At 39.3% G+C, this 19,966-nt stretch overlaps 1 protein-coding gene across 1 annotated transcript; it reads left to right on the top strand.

Annotated features, from left to right (window-relative positions):
- The first annotated feature begins 18,253 nt into the window (after positions 1-18,253).
- LOC122135540 (N-acylneuraminate cytidylyltransferase B-like) lies at positions 18,254-19,378 on the top strand. Its single transcript, XM_042715065.1, has 2 exons — positions 18,254-18,886; positions 19,168-19,378. Exons 1-2 carry the CDS (start codon positions 18,693-18,695, stop codon positions 19,361-19,363), a joined length of 390 nt encoding a protein of 129 aa, XP_042570999.1. The 5' UTR covers positions 18,254-18,692; the 3' UTR covers positions 19,364-19,378.
- The last annotated feature ends 588 nt before the right edge of the window (positions 19,379-19,966 follow it).

A 19,966-nucleotide genomic window follows, 5' to 3' on the forward strand; every position in this document is an offset into this window, starting at 1 on the left:
GAAACTAATCCCCGTATTTTTGAATTGATATTACCAGGGGCAACATGTATATTGAAAAATAGCAGAGGACTAGGACAGATTCCTTGTGGCACTCCATATTTGTACTGGTGATTAAATGAGATGACTCCCCCTTTAGATAACAAAGTGGGTAGCGATCGGACAGGAAGGATCTTAACCATCTTGAAGCCTGCCCTTGGATACCTGTATAGTTTTTGTAATCTATCGTATGAGTATGTCGTGATCATATGGTCGAATGTCGAATGCAGCACTAAGCTCAAGTAAAACTAGCAATGAGATGCAGCCTTGATCTGAAGCAAGAAAGCAAGTCATTTGTAATTTGAAACAAGTGCAGTTTTCTGTGCTATGATGGGGGGCTGAAAACCCGACTGAAAATTCTTCATAGAGATCATTTTTTTTGCAGGGATAGGAGCACAATTGAGCAGAAGGACACAACTTTTCTAACATTTTAGACATAAATGGAAGATTTGGAAATATGGGTCTGTAATTTGCCAGTTCACTAGGATCTAGTTGGGGGTTTCTTAATAAGAGGCTTAATAACCGCCAGCTTGGAATGGTTTGGGACTGTGACCTAAAGATTAACGACGAAGTTTAATAATATTGAGAAGCGGTTTTTTCTGCTACAGGTAACAACTCCTTGCAGTAATTTTATGGGTACAGGATCTAATAAACATGTTGTTGGTTTAGATGCAGTGATAAATTTATTGTAGCTCTTCCTGTCCTATTAGTTTTGTAAAGCACTGCAGTTTATCTTTGGGTTGCGATAGATAAACCTGTAGTATTAGACGCTGTAGAATCTACATTTGTTATTGTATTTCTGATGTTATCTATTTTATCAGTGAAGAAATTCAGAAAGTCATTACTATTTTAACTGTGAGGGAATATTTTAGATCGGGTGCGTCTGGTTATTTGTTAATCTAGCCACTGTGCTAAATAAACACAACCTTGGATTGTTTTGGTTGTTTTCTATGAGTTTGTGGATATGCTCGGCCCTGGCAGTTTTTAGAGCCTGTCTATAGCTGGACATACTGTTTTTCCACGCAATTCTAAAAATTTTTCCAAGTTCGTTTTTTTTCCATTTGCGCTCAAGACTACGAGTTTCTTTCTTGAGAGCGGGGGGTATTACTGTTGTACCATGGCACAGTACGTTTTTTCTCTAACCTTTTTCAATTTGATGGGGGCAACAGCTTCTAATGTATTAGAGAAGATAGTGCCCATGTTGCCAGGTCATTTTGTCTAGTTCATGTGTATTTATGGTACACAGAGCAGTTGAGAGATAATCAGGCAGGTTATTTGGGAATCTGGTCTTTGGTGGCTGGAACAATAGTTCTGCCCGGACGATAACGCGAAGCTATATAGTTATTATCATCAATACGCAAAATGCACGATATAAGGAAATGGTCAGTGACATCATCACTTTGAGGTACGATATCTATGCTCAGTAAAGATCGATTTCCATGCGATATAATTAAATCTAGCGTATGACTTAAAACGATGAGTGGGCCCCGGTGACATTTTGCTTTACTCCAAAAACAGTTTAAATAAGTTAGTTAACGCAAGTCCTAATGCATCATTTGTATTATCAATATGAATGTTAAAATCTCCGAAAATTAGCGCTTTATATCAGCGGTAACAACGGGTCTGAAAGGAAAATCTCCAAATTCTTTTAGGAATTCTGTATATGGCCCTGGTGGTCTATACACAGTAGCCAGAGAAATAGATAAAATAAGATTTCTTTTGCATATCTGACAGTGTAACATTAAGCATAGTGATTTCAAATGATTTTAAACCTGTATCCTGTTTTCTGGGTAACACTAAGAATATCACTATATATTGTTTCAACACACCTCCCCCCACGACCAGTCTGATCGGGGCTCATGTTTATAACAGTAGTTTTGATGGAGTAGACTCATTTATACCAATATATCATTTGGTTTTAGCCAGGTGTTTCTGTCCAAGCAGAGTACAATTAAAACTATTACTCTGTGATCATTTTTCATTTACAATAACTACTGCTTTGGGTGTGAGTGAATCTAATGTTTTATGAGCCCAAACATTTAAAAATTGTTTTTGTTCCCCTTTTATTTTAAAGTTTTTGACTTTTTTTTCTGGTTTAATCACAACAATAAGATTTTTTTTTCTAGATCCTACATAAATTGTAGTATTTTGACCTCGTCCACTATTCGGGGGATCAGACACAGTCTTAATAGATGGACACGGCGCAAAAGTACTTCTAAAATTTAGCGGGTAGAAAACACTTAAAGCCATCATAGCAGTCTTTTGGAATTTGGCTTACTAGTCAAATGGAGCGTCAAGAGTAACCTGGAGATGTTTGTCCGACAGGAGTTTTCTGCTCCGGACTCTCTTGCTGGGGTTTCAGCAGGCCTCAGCGCGCGAAAAAGCCTAGGTCGCTCCCCAGAAAAGATTCCAATTCTGTTAACAAATGAGCAGTTTCTGTTCTTTCTATAGCCATGACACAATAACCATTCATTAGTAGCAAAAAAGTCTACTGAACCTTTCGTGTGCTCCTTTTGGTCGATACGTGGGCAGCGGCGTCCTGACACGATGAAGCCGTCGCCCGGGCGGGCGTCGGCGTGTGAACTGCGAACGCGTCTCGATCAGGTCTCCTGAAGTCCTCTCTCGAGACAGCAGTCAATCCTCCGCAGTCTGTCCGGCTGCGTGGTGTCGTTTAACTCCCGGCGTGAAGGCACACGACCGCTCTGCTATGGGGCTCTTCGTGTACTCGGCCTTCGCAGGATCGCACTGGGTATCTAGCTCCGCAGACGAACACTCGAGGAGACAACGAGCACCGAGGAGAAACAGTGAGTGTGGCACTTTACCTTCGGCACCAGCACGTAACTTTACGCACGGACGTGTCGGACGATGGAGTCTCCGACGTATCCCACAGCGCCGCGTTCCGTCTCTTCCGCGGTCTGGGGAAAGAAGAATCGGTTTCGCGTGGTGGAGATCTCGAGAAGACGAGGGGGAAGAAGTCGTCGGGCCCCGTGGGCATGGCTGTCGCAGAATCCCACGCTGGCGGATGCACCCAGAGGATCCGTGGGTGTCCCCCCCGCCGCAGCCCGGCGTGAAAGGACATATGAGTAGATCTGCTTCACACACTGGGTTGTCACTTCCGGGCCCTGTGGCATAGAGAAAACACGACGGGGGTGAGAGGTGGTGGGTACTGTTAGTAGTACACTGATACTTTACCCTGGGAATTGTGAGGTCCGCATTACAGAGAATCGACTGGCGCATAAACAACCAAGTCCTCAGAAGGTTCATTAAAACCACATCCAGGGAGGTTGTTCCAGCATCACGGCCTATACCTCCGCTTCGTCAGCTGGGACCTGCCTTCTGCTCCCAGGACCCTGAATATCTCCTCCTCCCACCAGGCACCTTCCAGCTTCGAGCTGGCATCCGAATGCAGCTCTGAACTTCGTCCAGTCCCCCATGCACTCAAAGGTAGAGACAGCAAATCCGCCATTAAAGGCAAGTAAAATGAAGTCGAGTAAAAGCAATTGGTCACATCGTCGATGTGGAATAGAGTATTAGCGATGCAAACCCGCGGGTTTAGCGAAAACCCACGTCTGGTGATTTGTCTTAATGGAGCTATAGCTGATATAGCTGCACTCGCGGGGAAAGTCAAATATAATAGTCCTAGTGATTAACATAGTAGCGCTCTGATTTTGTTTTTGTTGTAGTAATACGATGAGGACGGCTATTCACACGTTATAGAGAACACGAAACATGATTGTGGTGGTAATAAAAATAAGATTTCAACATAAAAAACAAAATAGGACGAGTCGAGAAATGACCGTGAAGGAGTTTCAAACTAGAGGGCTATAACGACAAGAAACAGAACAGGAACGTGTGAACACAATGTAGAACAAGTCAAACCAACACACAAACTGATACCCAATAAGAATAAAGTAAATAAATTAAATGTAATCAAATATACAAAAGATAATAGATTTAACAATTTTAAACGAATACATGTCCTTTTTCCCTTGAGTTTTTTCAGTGAGTGTATCAAAGTCAAAAAACATTGAAAAATACAAAAGGTTTGTGGAAACATTTCAGAAATTTTGAAAAATATCAAAACATGATGTGTTGCAGAAGCACTACAAAGATAAGCAGTTCAGAGGAACCCCCAAAATATTTTTTTTTTTTCGTTTGTATTTGTAATTTTTCAGTGGATAATACACCACAAAACAACAAATAAAAATAATTAAACAAAAATTGAAATGAATTATTTGAGATGATTTTTGACACTATTCTTGTTAGAGAAAATATTGACACAAATACGTCATGATATGTATTATGCATCATTTCATAATGAGGGGTGAAAACAAATTGAAAAACGAACAAAAATCTAATAGTGAATATTATGAATACTGCCACTCTTAAAAATAAAGGTTTGCAGCTTTTTGACAGCGGATGGCGATAGAAGAAACATTTTATGTTACCCCCAACAACTAACCAGGCCTGTGCTCCGCTGAGCAGCAGGAGTTCCTGAGGTGAGCTTGTTGAGACAAACTCTGTGGCCAGACAAAAAGGCATCAATGCAAATAGAAAATTGCTGCCCTTTTCTGCAGGTTTGGGCTACTTGGCCGAGAGGAGAAAGCGGCGGCCAGGCCTGTTTTCTGTGTAAAGTGTCTGGTGTTTGTGCCGGAGCAGAAGAGTAATTCACATCAGTTTCAGGCGAGGAACCATGTAAGCATCAATGATCCGAGACCGTGTCCCGCAACTCAGATGGCTGCAGAGAGAGACTATAAGAGGTACAGTTGTGTTGCGCATGGTAACAAATAATGTGATATGGTCGCCTGTCTTAGCAGCCAACAACCTAATACCGTAAAATGTATTCAATATATTTCACTCAACGAGACCCTAAATAACAAAAAAACTCCGGTGCTGAAAGCATGTGCTCCACCTCAGAGCCCTTCCCAAGATGTAGACTGAAGTTTTGTATATCTTAATCATAGGAACCAGATTTGAAGAAATGGGAGCCTTTCCATCACTGCTCACCAATGGGATCCCTCTGCAGGGAATGGGTGCCCATCAGAATGAGAACTCCGAAACAGCGGATAAAACATCACCCTAATTCCACAAGTAATCCACACCACTCCGTCCCATCAGTTAAGTTTCTTGTGTGAAGTGGAAAAGCTTGAGTGTGTTGTTAAGCAAACTGTGGAGCTCTCATTCTTCTGTCACCCATTCACTGCTGTGGATAGACATTGGTGAAACAATTGATGTAATGCCCTGATTTCTCTCGCCAATCTATTTACCACCATTAAGAACAAAAGACGCATCTACCATCTCGGCTGGCCTGAGGGTGTGTATATTTTCAGCTAATTTTGACTTTTCTGGTTTTTAACTTATTCCATTAAGACGCAAGGAACACGTGATAGTAACAGCTAAACAGGTTCCATTTTTTAATTAGAATTATTGCTAAATTTTATGGTTTCTTCTGTGTGTCTTATGGAGGCCGCCTCATACTCCAACCTGAATGGAGAAAAGGAAAACTAGGGAAATCCGCTGACCAAGGGTCCGCCGGGCAGAAGGCTTTGCTCCCGTTGACTGGCTGTGAAGACTCCAGTTTGGAGAGCAGCGAGAAATGGGTTTGAGAATGGAGCTGCTCAACTGAACGGAGAAACAGAACTGCACGTGTTAATGGAAATGGAGTTGGCCTTCCATTGGGTGAGAATGTCACACTGTCACATAGTGATAATATAAAAAAAAAAAAGAATCCGTATAAACCTAGTATTTAGAGCTTTGTAATCATACTGCATTTAGTCGGCTCTGCTTACGAACATGCAGCAAATAAGGTCAGCATTTCCTATCTTCAATGGAGTGCTGTTTGTATATGCCCCCGAAGGTTGTCGTAAAAAGCTCAGCGCGTCAGAACTCCCTCTGCTCAAGCGACAAGGGCCAGCCGTCGCTGTAGCCCACCATGTCGTATATCACTCACACTGTCCTCAGGGCAGCAGTTCATAGTAGGCGATATTACACCAACAAATGAACCGTATTTTATTGTGGGAGATGAAGGGCTGTCGCACACATTCGTCTAGATGAAGCTCCATAAACATCTTTTATATTTTGTGTTTAATGCTGTGTATGAGGCAAACTGGATTGTTCAGCTCGCCTGTCACACCTGCTTAGTGTGTTCTACATTTATACAAGACGTTGAAAGGACAGGTAAATGTCATGGAATATTTCCAAACCGCTTTTGTTTGTGTGTGTGTGTGTGTGTGTGTTGAGTTGTGTGTGTGTGTGGGTGGGTTGTGTGTGTGCTGGCGTGTGTGTCTGTGGTATGATAATGATTGTGTGTGTGGTGGGGAATGTGGTGGGTGGTAGTTTGTTAGATTATAGCCACTTTGTTTGTATGACAGGGGACTCCATCCTGTTTTTAAAGTAATAGCGCAAATGCATTTCAGTTGCACAGACGAGTAAAGTGAACTTTGAAACGCCCCTGAAGCGAAGTAACATGACCTTTGACAACACCTCACACTGAATAACAATCGCTGTAGTAAATGATTCGACAAGTCAGATATATTCCTAGTTCATCTTGCACCATCATAAACTAACAGATATATAAAGTGACGTAACGATAGCCTTCTTTTGCACATTTACACAATTTCTGTATGAGTATCACAAGTGGTTACAATTTTAATGATATAGCTCATCAATTTATATTGACATTAATTCTTACGTGTCTTGAGAATGCATAATTGAGTGAGGATTGTTCGGTTTATGCAGGGTTACCATAGTATTATATATCTATATATTCATAAATTTTTATATAGTATATATATTGCAGTACATCCATTACACATATCGTCCAGATAAAATATATATATATACCAGTTACGGTATCTGCATAATTCTAATTCACTGTGCCGCAGTTGCCTAGGTTGCTGTGGGTAGTAGTTGAACAAACAACTGACAAAGTCAAGATCAGTGGACTAATGGTGTAGAGAGGTTGTGTAAGCTCCTAACCCTAAGGTTGGAGGGTTCGAGTCTCAGGCACGAGATACAATACCAAACAACGACTAACGAGGCGCCCCTGGAAGCACAGGAACGAAACCCCGAAAAAATCCCCCAACGTGGACTCACCGCACGGTTGGCCTGCAGCCATAAAAATGCCTGCCCAATCACTCCCGGGTGTGTGTTTCATGGTGTTTTGTGTGTTCACGTGCGTGTGGTTGTGCACCTTGGATGGGTTAAAATGTCTAAAGAGCACGAGAAATTCTGAGTACTGGGTTCACCATACTTGGCCCTGTTGTGGTCCATGTCACTTTGTCACAAACACTTTAGTTTACTTTGTTGACACACTTTCAGAGTACTTCCTAATAAAACAATCAAATTTCAGCTAAAAATGACCTTAAATATTGGTGATTTCATATTTCAAATTTAAACCTCACTAGACCTTAATCAGAGTAGCATATTTAAATTTTTGACAGGATGACAATGTGGCTGTGATGGACTTGAATACAGTGCGTTCAATGAATGGTACCTAAGTTTCAAACTAGGGTGATCCAAAAACGTGCATTCTCCCAGGTACTCACGTCCTGGCCAGGATTTCTATATTGTCTAAAAATATACTACCGTTTTGGCTTTTGGTTTCCTGTTTTCATCATACGTTAATGAAGGTAATAATCGTTTTGACCATTTAACATGCAGACGTTGTACATAATCGACGCATATCGTGGTGCGTCTGAATAAGGTGGAATCTACACCGAGAACAGTCAAAGTGATGCAAATACGTGTACATAGTAGTGTTTCGACTTTGAAAGCAGGCACTGACAGTATAACCGATGGGTGTCGAACATCAACGGTACTGTGGAGAGCAATTCAAAACCACAGCACAAAAGAAGCTGTCTGCGCCTCTAGACTCTCATGGGGACTTTGTAATAGACAAATTGGTCCCCCCTGCGCAGCGCAAACAAAACCAAAACGTGGACATAGTGTTTAGGCAATCTATAGAAAATATTGCCAGGACCTTGTCCTGGGAAAATGGCACGTGTTGGTTCCCCTAGTTCAACAAAAGTACTGGATTGTTTAGCTGATGAAAAAATGCCTTGAAAATGAAATTTAACAAATGACATGGATCTTGGACCTGTATACAGTGGCAGAACCCACTTTCTATGAGTCCCTTCAACATCCTCAAACCAACCGTCCCAAGCTGGTTCCGCAAGCCCTGCCATGGGGCTATGTGTGCTTAAAAGCAACTGTCAACAAACAACTTGTTCCCTCAATCCAATAAATGCACAAGCAGACGCTGACTATGGCGGCTGGGTTTAGCCACAAAAATGTGCAGTAAACTTTTTAACAGTTTGGGTCTGTTTTGAACCGTCTGGATTCACGGTTTCCTCTACCCACAAAACAACCGCTCCAGTGGTCGTTTTGAAAGCGTACCGTTTTGTTTGTACCACTTTTGGTATAAACATCGCACCGACTGCGATTGCCTGCTTCCCACCACAATTCCCAAATATAAACCAACACCAACGAGGGACTATGAACTCTAGTGCGAACTAAATGACACATGTAAAGTACAGTTCTGTTTACAGATGGAGCATTAGCTAGTAACCAAGCTGTATCATAAATATGGGAGCGAGTTGACCCCATAAAATAGGATGAAGCCATATGTCGACTTTGTAATGTTGACCTTCAAAAGTTTTGATCTACCGAAACTGTCAAAGCCAAATTGGTCTAAAAGATTTGTTCTATTCACATCGAAACATTGGTTTTTTAGCACACCTCTGTGGGCCGACGGCAGGACCGTCCCAACAACATAGTGGTGGTCGCGATTGGTATTTAGAACAGGGGGGCACCCGCCAATTACTTCTATATAAATAAGTAATAAGTTATTGGTCATATCTGTAAAACTGGTAAAAAAAAGCCAGACGGCACTAGAGGTTATACTATAATCATCTTTCATATATATCGTATAATTGCCAAATAAGCCCGAGTCTATTTGTTTTTTTTCATTGCCAGGTTTTCAATTCTAGGGCTGTGCCGATAGAATTTCCCCATATAACAATCAACGATTTGAGCGTGCCTGGCGATTCTAAATGCGCTTTAATATCACGATTTTCCGCGGCCCCGACCTCCCGCAGGATGCCATCCCGATCTAATCAGAATGCAACGCGCATAGCGCGAGAACAGATGTGCATGCGGCCTTTTTTTCCGAGCGCCGATGTTACCCGATCAGATACCGATATCACACACTGCACATGCGGTAAAAGGCTCAGAAATTAAACACGTACGCGAACAAGCAGAACTATCCATATCGAGCCACATGAGGCATAGAGAGATTGTGTGATGACTAAATGCACATGGTCTGACTACAGTTTGAAGCAAGGAGGAGTACACGTTTTTTAAGATTGCGGCGCAATTTCTTCCAGGCTTGTTGAAGGAGCAATCACGTGTATCTGAACAAGCGGCATGTCACCCTGTTTGTAATGTGTGACCAGAGCAAGAAGCAGACGGTGACTGTGCAAGTGCCTGGTACATGGATGTGCTTTGTTCGTTGATGATTAATGGCGCTCCAAAGGCTCGCTGCTTGGCTGAGCTGTACATACTGCACCTCATACAACGTACTGTAATAATGCAACTGCACAGAAACGGGAGAATGGCCCTACGTGTGAACCTGGTATAATTGTAACTAACAAATCTACTTTCTGACCCTGTGTGCACCGGACTTACACTTACAATGAGCTCTATTGACCAATGTTATTGGACAAAACTAGAAAAAGAAAGTACCCTGCACACTAGGATTATATTTATTTATAACATTGTTATTTGCCATAAGTCTAGAAACAGTCTTGTTTGATTACACATTTTACGCAACACCATTTTACCCTTTAGGTGATTATTTTTTCACTGATTAGTCTGCTTCTAGATCAGAATTACCGAATTTTTTGATTACAAAGCTCGAAATTGGTTTTCTTTGTTGGAACAGAGGGTTTATTGCTTTCAATTTCATCCACCGGCGATCATGCATTTATGACTGTAGAAGCATATCTGTGTGTCTCAAAATTGGTGATTAAAACTCTGATCAATTCGCAAAAATTGATCAAAGAAATCGCGAAGGTTTTTTGTGTCATATGCACACAAGCCCTAGTTCATTAATAAATACAGTTCACAATCTAGCTTCTTGAGTGCTACGTTTATAAAACACCAACCAATAACGGGCAGTTAATTTTTTTGCAGTGGGCCGCGCAAAACCATTACACTGTGTTGGTTTGTGGGGCCGCGAGTTGAAAAATGTTGGGAACCACTGCACTAGACTGATTTTCACTGTAAAATATTGTTAATTTGTGTACATCAGACCTGACTTTAACTCTACTATGATTAAAAAATTAATTAAAAAAAAATTGCCATCATGAAAGCCCTAGTTTATCTGTTCATGGAGCAAGGCACGTGACATGAAACTATAGTTTAAAAGTTTAAGCCCAAGTGGTTCCAATCACTGGTCCTGGCGAACCCCCAACCTGCACCATTTTCAGGATGTCTCCCATTCAAACAGCACCTGATTCTAACTCATCAGCTCATTACTTGAAGACAAGACCTCAAATATGTGTGTCAGATAAGAAAGACACACTGATATTCAAAATGGTAAGCAAGTGCTGATTTTTACGTTTCATACAGTATGTGTGTATATCTTGTATAATCTATTTTCGGTTTCTCATTTTGAATGGTGAATATAGATTATTGATACTGGCTGATATAGAGAGTTAATTCCTTACATGCCAGCGCAGAACGCACATGTTAGTTTGCAGATGGCTGTAGTCCTTTGCAGTGTGTTTCAGCTTTTTGGTTCAGACGCAGCCCACGTGAGAATGACTTAATTCTGTGAAGTTGACTTGGTGGTGTCCGGGCATTAAAGTGCACCATAATAGTAATGGAGGCTGATAAATGATTACAGAGACGTAAACAAGTATGTTTATAAATGACACTTTTAGTGGCTGACCCTTCTACTGTTTTCTCCTGTGTGACCAGCTGATGCTACAATTTTTTTCTCTACTAGACCCATCCAGTGGATTTGGTCCCCTGCCCTTCATAAAAAGATGTAAGTATTGGTTTGCTTTCACATGAAATAGCAAAAACACACATGGAACAGATCTGACTCAAGGTGCTTTCATAATAGTTTAAAGATATTCTTGGATTTACTAGTCCAAGATGGTGGCGCATCCACATGCAGCCGGCTTCTCTCTTTCCATCATAACCGGTGTTTTCGTGTTTTTTTGTCTGTGAGTGGCAGTGTTTTTGTACGTCTTCATCGCGTCTACCTGTCTTTAAGAACACTATACAGTCATGAGTTTCTGCTCGATGTCGCCCAGAACGCCATTTTTATAGAGTTAAACCTCCAAGCACGCAGAAGAGCTGCGGGATCTTCGGTTCTGCTCCGGCAGGCCTACACCATCACTGACCCCAACTTCTGCATCTCGCCACAGCGGAGTGCCACAAGCTGCGGTGAAGTCATTTATTCTAGAGTACCTCAAAAGTTCATAGTGCTGATTGGTGGGCCATAGAGCTGAGAGATGAAACTATAAATCCTGGTGCGGATTTTCCTAGATTGCATTCTTGACGTTATTTTCGGCAGGTGACCTGCAGATATAAATCTGCAAGAATCAAACCAACTAAAACATTGATTTATCTTCTCCCAGAACGCATGTCCTGAAGCTAACATTTTTGGATTGATTTTTTTGTCGGCGTCCCAGGTGATATCAGTGGACTGCAGTTCGATGGAGACCATGCACTGTGTTACCAAAACCGTTAAGAACACAATCCGAATTTCACTTTCTTGCAGTGCAACCAGCGCTTATCCACTGCCGTTAGAGCACGCCAACCTCAGTCTGAGCCCTGTAAGACACCACTGGAATCTTGTCCAACTACGAAATTACTGATGAAAATGTTGACATAACCAACTGTCGTTTTTTTTTTTGATGACAGAAAAATGTGCAAGAAGACTTAATTACATTTTTTAATTTAGCTTATTTTTTATTTATTTTTTTACTAATTTAATATATAAAATTCTTGAATATTATTTTGCAAATGAGTATTGGTTTGTGTTAAGTCTCGGGCGTTTTTACCACACGATTTTCCACATTTAAAAACTAATACTAGATCGATATAAAAGAAAACACATGTGCTAAACCCTTAACTAAGAAAAATGACACAGAAAATATACATACAATAATAAACTTTGAAAAATCAAAAGTTAACAACTATATAGGTATCAATGACATTAATTAACACTGGTATTTTGATAAGCTAAATGAGTTTTTTGGTGGTGGGGGGGGGTTACAATACACGGTTTTGAATATGTTGTTTATTTTTTAACTAAAACGAACCTAAAACAACAAAACAAAATTAAAAATAAAGCTCAAAGAAAATAAAAAAGATTTAAACCTAGTTTAGTACAATACAAAACATTGATACCTCATATTAAAAATGAATAAAACTTAGAGATGTGTAAAAAGACTAAACAAATACAAATTACTAAAACTTTACTCAATTACAACATGAAAATAAATGTAATATTGTTCATTCAGTTTTTTTAATTTGATAAGCTAAACCTAGATCAAATATTGTTATTTGCAATCTAATTAAATGTTATTTTGATAAACCTAAAGTGGAGCTTTAATTTTAGTCGTACTATTAATAACATGAGCATTGACTAAATTAAAGGATATTTTCATCAAAACTATGACTAAAGCACCCACTCAGTCCTTACTAGCAAGAATTATATGTAATTAAGAGTATTTGGAATCTTGCTATTTCCTAGTGCCGAGTTCCAGAAGGATTTTCCGGACCATTTCCCTCGTATACATCTGGACAATGAGAACGGGCATCCATGTGTCTGTGGCTGCTGTGCACTCGGCGAAGGTCTGGAGCTGCAGTGGACCCTGATAAGACGCTGGAAAGGCAGGACCAACGCAGCATCCTGAGCCGGCTGAGACTGTCGGAGCTGGTGAGCCATCAGATGGTTTGAGAGGCAAGGGCTCGCCATCAACAATTGCTGCCCTGGTGGGCTTCCGTCAACAGCAAGGTCAGAAACAACCCTCATTTTTGACAGATAAGCATAGGAAGTGAAATGATCGAATGCGTGTTAAATCACAGTTTTATGTACTTTCTTACATTTGGGTAAGTCGGTAGTGGCCCAGAAACCATTGCAGAAGTGTGAGATATTAACTCTCGACAATGCTGATCAGTAAAAGTTGGCCGAACCGCAGGTTTTGAGACCAGAGAACAGCTTCAAACTGGTTGGGCAAAGAAAATCCCGGAGATCCTGGAGAAGATCCACCATCACTGATGCATGATCAAAGGCTGAAGATTGTACACTCCATAACTAAAAGGGCCAATTAAGGGGTCTTATCTTATCATGCTGTTTAATTATCTTAACATATATAATAACTTTTTTTTTTTTTTTGTTTTAAAAACAGCCCATTATTAAATTCATATCATTTTCATTTTCTATTCTATGCTTGACATCGAAATATGTCAAGAAGATGTTCTTGACTTGAGTTTGCTCCCATCAGCACACATAAGTCTGCAAGACGTCTGTACAGATCGCTTCATCGAAAACCGCTGCTATTTGCAAACGCTGATAGAAGTCGCTATTATGTTTAGTTTTAAATACTTCTATCATAACATCTTAAAGACATTTTCTAAAATTAAAGACCTCTTTCATCTGATAGGAAACGTCCTAATGTATTGCGATGAGCACACACACTTTACAAATACTTCTTGCAGATGTAAATGGCCAAATATACATCTCGTGATGTATGTGTGGCTAATCATAGGGATAGTCTCATGTCCATGTCGTAAGTTTACTCCTTCTTTTAACCTGTCTGGTTGACTTTTTTTATTACTACTTTAAGTGTTGAGGAATAACACTTGCCATAAAATCCTCGCTCTCAACTTATTTCAACTCAACTTTAAGACTCTTTGTCTTTGGGAATTCAGAGAACGGCATTCATGTGAAAAGTGATATTATTATTTTTAAGTGTATAAACGTGGGATTAGTGTATTGCTGCCATGAAATGTCTTAGATTGTTTTACACAATTCATGGGTACAGCGCACAAACACTAAGATCTTCTAATTAAACAAGAATACATGAAATCAACACACCGCCGACTTGTGCCCCACAACTCATATACAGACTAACATCATATTGTTCTCAGTTATCAACCACCTGCAGCGGAAATAAATATGGGAGAACTGACCCTTTTCGAATCTCTGAGTCATGGTAAGTAACGGCTTAATAAAACAATTCATTGTTCACTTGAAACCACATCGTGGTGACAACCTGCTCGGCAAAACTTTTCAGGAGACCCGATAAACTTTGTTTGAATAACTCTGCACTTAGTCGCTCCAAAATAATAAGCTAATCAATTATGTAATTATTATCATATAGAGTGTCCAGTCCGGTATCAATGAATGTTCGGTTCTACTCACTGTTAGTTCCGCGGCGATAGAGACACATTATCCAGAGGTGACCTCGGGTCTGTAACCCGTCCCGCCGGAAACCTCACGGGCTGCTCTGATTCTGGCCCCGGCCGGCGTAAAGGAATCCCTGTGAAGAACATCAAGAATCGGGCCGTTGTTTCCTCTCATCCGTGTGTTCTGAGATCTGCCTATGGATTCATAAGTCGGTTGACAGACTACATTTTATTTTTTCTTATTGTTTTAATATGATGGGCTTTAAGAAATATGAGTTTGTTGTTCATTACTTTGACTTTTGTGTATGAACTAAAGTGAAATTTCAATGACAGGTCAGAACTATTCTAAATTAATCTTATGTAGTCCTTTTAATACAGATTATAAAGACTTTCTAGTCTTATTTGTCGTTTTCCTAAGTAAATAATTATCAAAGCATGTTTTAAGAAGAAAGAAAGAAGTAAAATCGCTGAATGTTATGGTTGGCAGCCGTGTGGTTCACAGCTTCATGATGAGATCGACGCTTCGCAAGATTCTGGGCGCAAAAGTCATCGGCGCAGTCCGGAAGTTTCCAAAGATTCGCCAGCTCTCCGGAGACCATCCAGGATTTCATCCGACTTGAACCCGTGAACCACCTTTAGTTCGTTTTATGCCTCTCAAACACAGGAAAAGATGAAAGTGCTGACATATAATGAGTGTTTGTAGAAACTTCAAGAAAGTCTGTTGTAGTCTATGAGATGAATATTATAACCATGAAGAGATGTTTTTGCTTTGTCATGTATGCTATAAATTTTCCAGGCAAAGTGTGCATGATTATGGAGTTTCACAACACAAGCAACCATATTTTTACAGAAAAATAATGTAACAATGCTATAGGTAACTCTATTGTTCCTTACAATGTGCAATTAAGTTTTCGTAGCAATAAAACTACTGAAATAAAAAAACAAAACGGCATACCTGGTGGAAAATAGTGAATAAATTCGTTAAAATACTTCGTACAATAAAAGTAAGTATATTTGTGAAAATAAATAATAGTTGTGGATGTATATAATATGTATAATTTCCGAACACAGACAAACCATACGTTTTTTTGTAAATTTGAACAAATGAATATAACATTCTATAGTAAAAACTATTTACCTTGCAATGTAGTCCAGATTTTACATTTGCAATCATGCACTTTATAAAACTGGAATGGCCCTCTAAATAATAAGTTTTAAATATTTAAGAACGGGAAACATGTTGCTAATTCCCAAATATTACAAAGAAATGGCTAGTAAACACATTGATTAAACAGACATTTTACAGTAACTGAGATACAGTTTTGGTTTTGTTTTGTACAAAATACTCCACTAATCTTTGTTTTTACTTACACATGAAAAAATATCTTCACCGTCTCTTCTTCCTTTTAAAAGAGCAACAAGAGAATAAGGGCCCAAGAAAAGGCCTACATTTTAATATCTTGGCCCTTTATGTTCCGGCGGTGTTGTAGAGGTGGACACGTCTGTCAATTGCAGCCAGCGTCCCTCCATACCTCCACCCTCTCACTCAGAGAAGCCCTGCAGATGATCACCGGAACAGTTGTGCTGTGTTTTCGGGGTTCGCAGACACCAGTTTCGCTGGGCGGAGGTGGATAATAAAGGTATCAAAACCATCTCATAAGGGAAACCAGCTGCAAATTTTTGCTTTTCATGAAACGTTTATTTTGTTACGTTGCCATATTCCATTTGACGTTTATGACACAATCCTTTCATAATCATTTTAATTAGGGTAAGAATCCGACATCTCTGAACATTGACTGGCACACAGGCCGTGACAACAAGATTTGGCCCTGAGGAACTCTACAGACCGGCTTCTTTCTATTTAAGTACGAGAAAGGCTTTGAAACCGCCTTAACCAGGTGGGGCAGTTATCAAAAGATGGGGTGACAAACCTGTATGTCTTATGGTAAATAAAGGGAAAATCATAAATTATCTGACTCTGACTATATATATAGATATAACTAATATAAATATATATATATATAGGTATATATTATATATATTATATATAGATAAGCTTTTTTCAGGGGGTTTAATTCAAGGTTTATTTGTATAGGCGGCTTTTTACGATACAAAGCATTACAAAGCACTTTAACAGAAATTAAGTTTCTACAATATTTGTATCACTTATTATCAGTGGTGACTGTCAGTTTCATGTGTATTGGCAGAAATGTTCAGAAAAATCAAAAAAGACATAAACAAACAGACATTAAAACTATTACAGCAATTATCAATCAAAATTAGAGGCAAATTTGGAGTTCTTGTATGTTGTTCTCTGGTTGCAATCAGCTAGGTCCGCTGAGGGGCGGCATCATCCTGCTCAGGGTTCTGGATCCAGACGGGCGCGTGGGTAAAAACCTAGTTACGAGCAAAGCGAAACAAATATTATACAGAATTAGCGTACTGCTGGTCCGCCAAGTAAAATTAAATTAGTTTACACCCCAAGCCAAGAATAATAATGCACATTTGATAAGGAGTCTAAAGGCAGTCCCAAAATTTATGAGATCTTATTTGATGCGTGGCCAAAGAGGTTGTTTTTATCTAGATTTAAACATGAGAGGTGACTCTGAACCCGAACATTACCGAAGGCATTCCAGAGTTTGGGCGAGCCAAATGCGAAAAGCTCTACCATCCGTATTGGACTTTGTATCTAGGTACTAGCAAAAGTCCACGTTTTGTTTGACCTTAGGGGAGCGTGATGGGGCTTGTAGCGGGTAGCAAGACATTAGGCACGCAGGAGCTAAGCCAGTAAGGCCGTATAAGTAAGTAAGTATAGTTTGTAACTGATAGCGAACTTAATAGTTACCATGCAGAGACTGTAGTATTGGGGTAATATGAATCATATTTTCTATGACCTGGTAAGGACTCTAGCCGCTGCCTGTTGGACTACCTGTAAGCTTGTTTAATGAGGAATGCGGACAACCAGCTACTGCTTACAATAGTCCATTCTAAGTCATGATGCTGAACTATCTTTTCTGCTCAGGAACAGGTAACAATGTATTGCGGACTTGGCAAGATGTTTCAAGATGGAAATGCTGTGTTGTAACAGGAAATATGGTTTCAAAAGACAAGTTGAATGTCTATATAACACCCGATTTTTGACAGTTATAGGACGTAACGTACTCCCGTCTAAATTATCAGAATTATCAATATTTTGTCATCTGATTGATAGTTTATACTTTTTGGGCTACGAGTTTAAACCTAGGCCTATTTATTATAATTTCAGAAGTATTCTTGTAAAGTAAATGTAAACACTTTGTGAACACTTACTGGACTGAAGCAATTTAGTTTACTATACTTTTTTTATTTTACAATATTTGATTCACTGTTTATTGCATTATTGGGTGTTTTGTTAAATTGAATTATTTTTTCCTATAAAAGCAAGTTCAAATTCAGTTTTTGCTTCTGCCTGCTTCTTAATCTCACACATCACATCTCCTTAACAGGGTAAAGTATCTTATCTTAAATAATATTTTATTCATTTAATTTTTCATGTGTTACCTCTCACAACCCCTAGATGCCACGCAATTATAGGGAGATGTAACAATGACCCATAAAAGCCTGACGCATCAAATACGATACAATACATAAAACACATATTCAAACTTTTTAAAAGATTTTTACATTTTGTATTAAAGTTCAAAAACTTCAATTTCTATTATACGCCAGGCTTTATTTCACTATCGTAAAGTTTCCGCTAAGAAAAATAGTTCACAAGTTCATTACTTTGTCTTTTTTAAGTTCTCCCTCCCTCATTCCGCTCGTTGTGTCACTTACAGGTTTGTTCTTCTTCCTCCTATAGCGAGGTTTTTGTTTTGTTTTTGCTTTATCTGGATAGTATTTAGCTTCTAAACATCTGTTAAGTGTTTTATGTTCACTCTCAGTGACTGTTTTAATTCAGCACACGTTGTAATTACGTTTCTCGGCTTTAAATGAAGGTCTCGGAGATCGCGGAGTGATACGAGAGATATGAAGTAGCGCATCGTTAACTCGTGATTATGAGGAGATATTAGGACGCTATATTTGTGATTCAGGGAGACCCGTATAAAGCCTTTGTTTGATTAAACATCTGCATTTAAGTCTCTCATATTAATAATCTAATCAATTAATGTAATTATTCTCATATTGGAGTGTCCAGTCCGTATAAAGTGAAGTGTTTCTGTTCCCTCACTGTTATTTCCGCGGCGATGGAGAGCAACATGATCACTGAGGTGAGCCTGGGTGTCTGTGACCCGTCCGCCGGACAGCCTCACCGGGCGGCTCTGATTCTGGCCCGCGGCGGCAGTAAAGGAATCCCTCTGAAGAACATCAAGAATCTGGCCGGTGTTCCTCTCATCGCGTGGGTTCTGAGAGCTGCCTTGGATTCAGAAGCCGTCGACAGGCAACTACTTTTTATTGTTTCTTTATTGTTTTAATATGATGGCTGTATGAGTTCGTTGTTCAAAACTATGACTTTTGTGTATGAAAAACTTAAGTGAAATGTTCATGAAAGGTCAGAAACTTATACTTATTCTAAATAAATCTGATGAAGACTTTTAAATTAAGATTTAAAAATACTTTTAGTCTTATTTTGTCGTTTTGTAAGTAAAATACGTATATAGAAAAAGGTTTTTAAGAAAAAAGAAAGAAAAGAAGTAAAATCTCTGATGTTATGTTTGGCAGCGTGTGGGTTTCCACAGATCATGATGAGATCGAGCGCGTCGCAAGAGTCTGGGGCGCAAAAGTTCATCGGCGCAGTCCTGAAGTTTCCAAAGATTCGTCCAGCTCACTGGAGACCATCCAGGAGTTCATCCGACTGAGACCCGGTGAGACACACCTTGAGCCAGTTTTATGCATCTCAAACATAAAAATTAGATGAACATTACAAACCATGAAGTGATGTTTTTGTTTTGTCATGCTATAATTTTACAGCGGAAGTCTCCATGAATTTATGGAGTTGCACTAACACAAACAAGACCGTTTTTTCTTTTCTTTTTAGTATAAATAGAGTACTATACTATATACTAAATTAAATTAAATTTATGCATTTAGCAGACGCTTTTATCCAAAGCGACTTACAGTGCATTCAGGCTATCAATTTTCACTTATCATGTGTTCCCGGGGAATCGAACCCCAACCTTGCGCTTGTTACCGCAATGCTCTACCACTTGAGCTACAGGAGCACTACATACTATATATATATACTATATATATACTATAGTATAAACCTATTTTACCTTGCAATACATTTGCAATAAATTTTCTTAGCAGATAAAACTTAACTTTTGATAAAAAAAAAACACGTATATGTGTGAGTAAATGTATAATTTATATTGTTAAAATAATTGTTACATGAAAAAATATATATTTGTGAAAACATAATAATATTTTAAAAATTTAAATTAAAAAAATTGTGGCATGTATAATAATATGTATTATTTTCCTAACACAGACAAAACCATACTTTTTGTCAGTTGAACAG

This window comes from Cyprinus carpio, chromosome A25 (genome assembly GCF_018340385.1).
Source record: "Cyprinus carpio isolate SPL01 chromosome A25, ASM1834038v1, whole genome shotgun sequence".
NCBI lineage: Eukaryota > Metazoa > Chordata > Actinopteri > Cypriniformes > Cyprinidae > Cyprinus > Cyprinus carpio.

Bases quoted from the DNA above. Each gene is read 5' to 3' on its own strand.
- LOC122135540 (XM_042715065.1), top strand. From the start codon at position 18,693: ATGGAGAGCAACATGATCACTGAGGTGAGCCTGGGTGTCTGTGACCCG. The intron at 18,887-19,167 runs GCAACTACTTTT...TATGTTTGGCAG, and splicing joins GATTCAGAAGCCGTCGACAG to CGTGTGGGTTTCCACAGATC.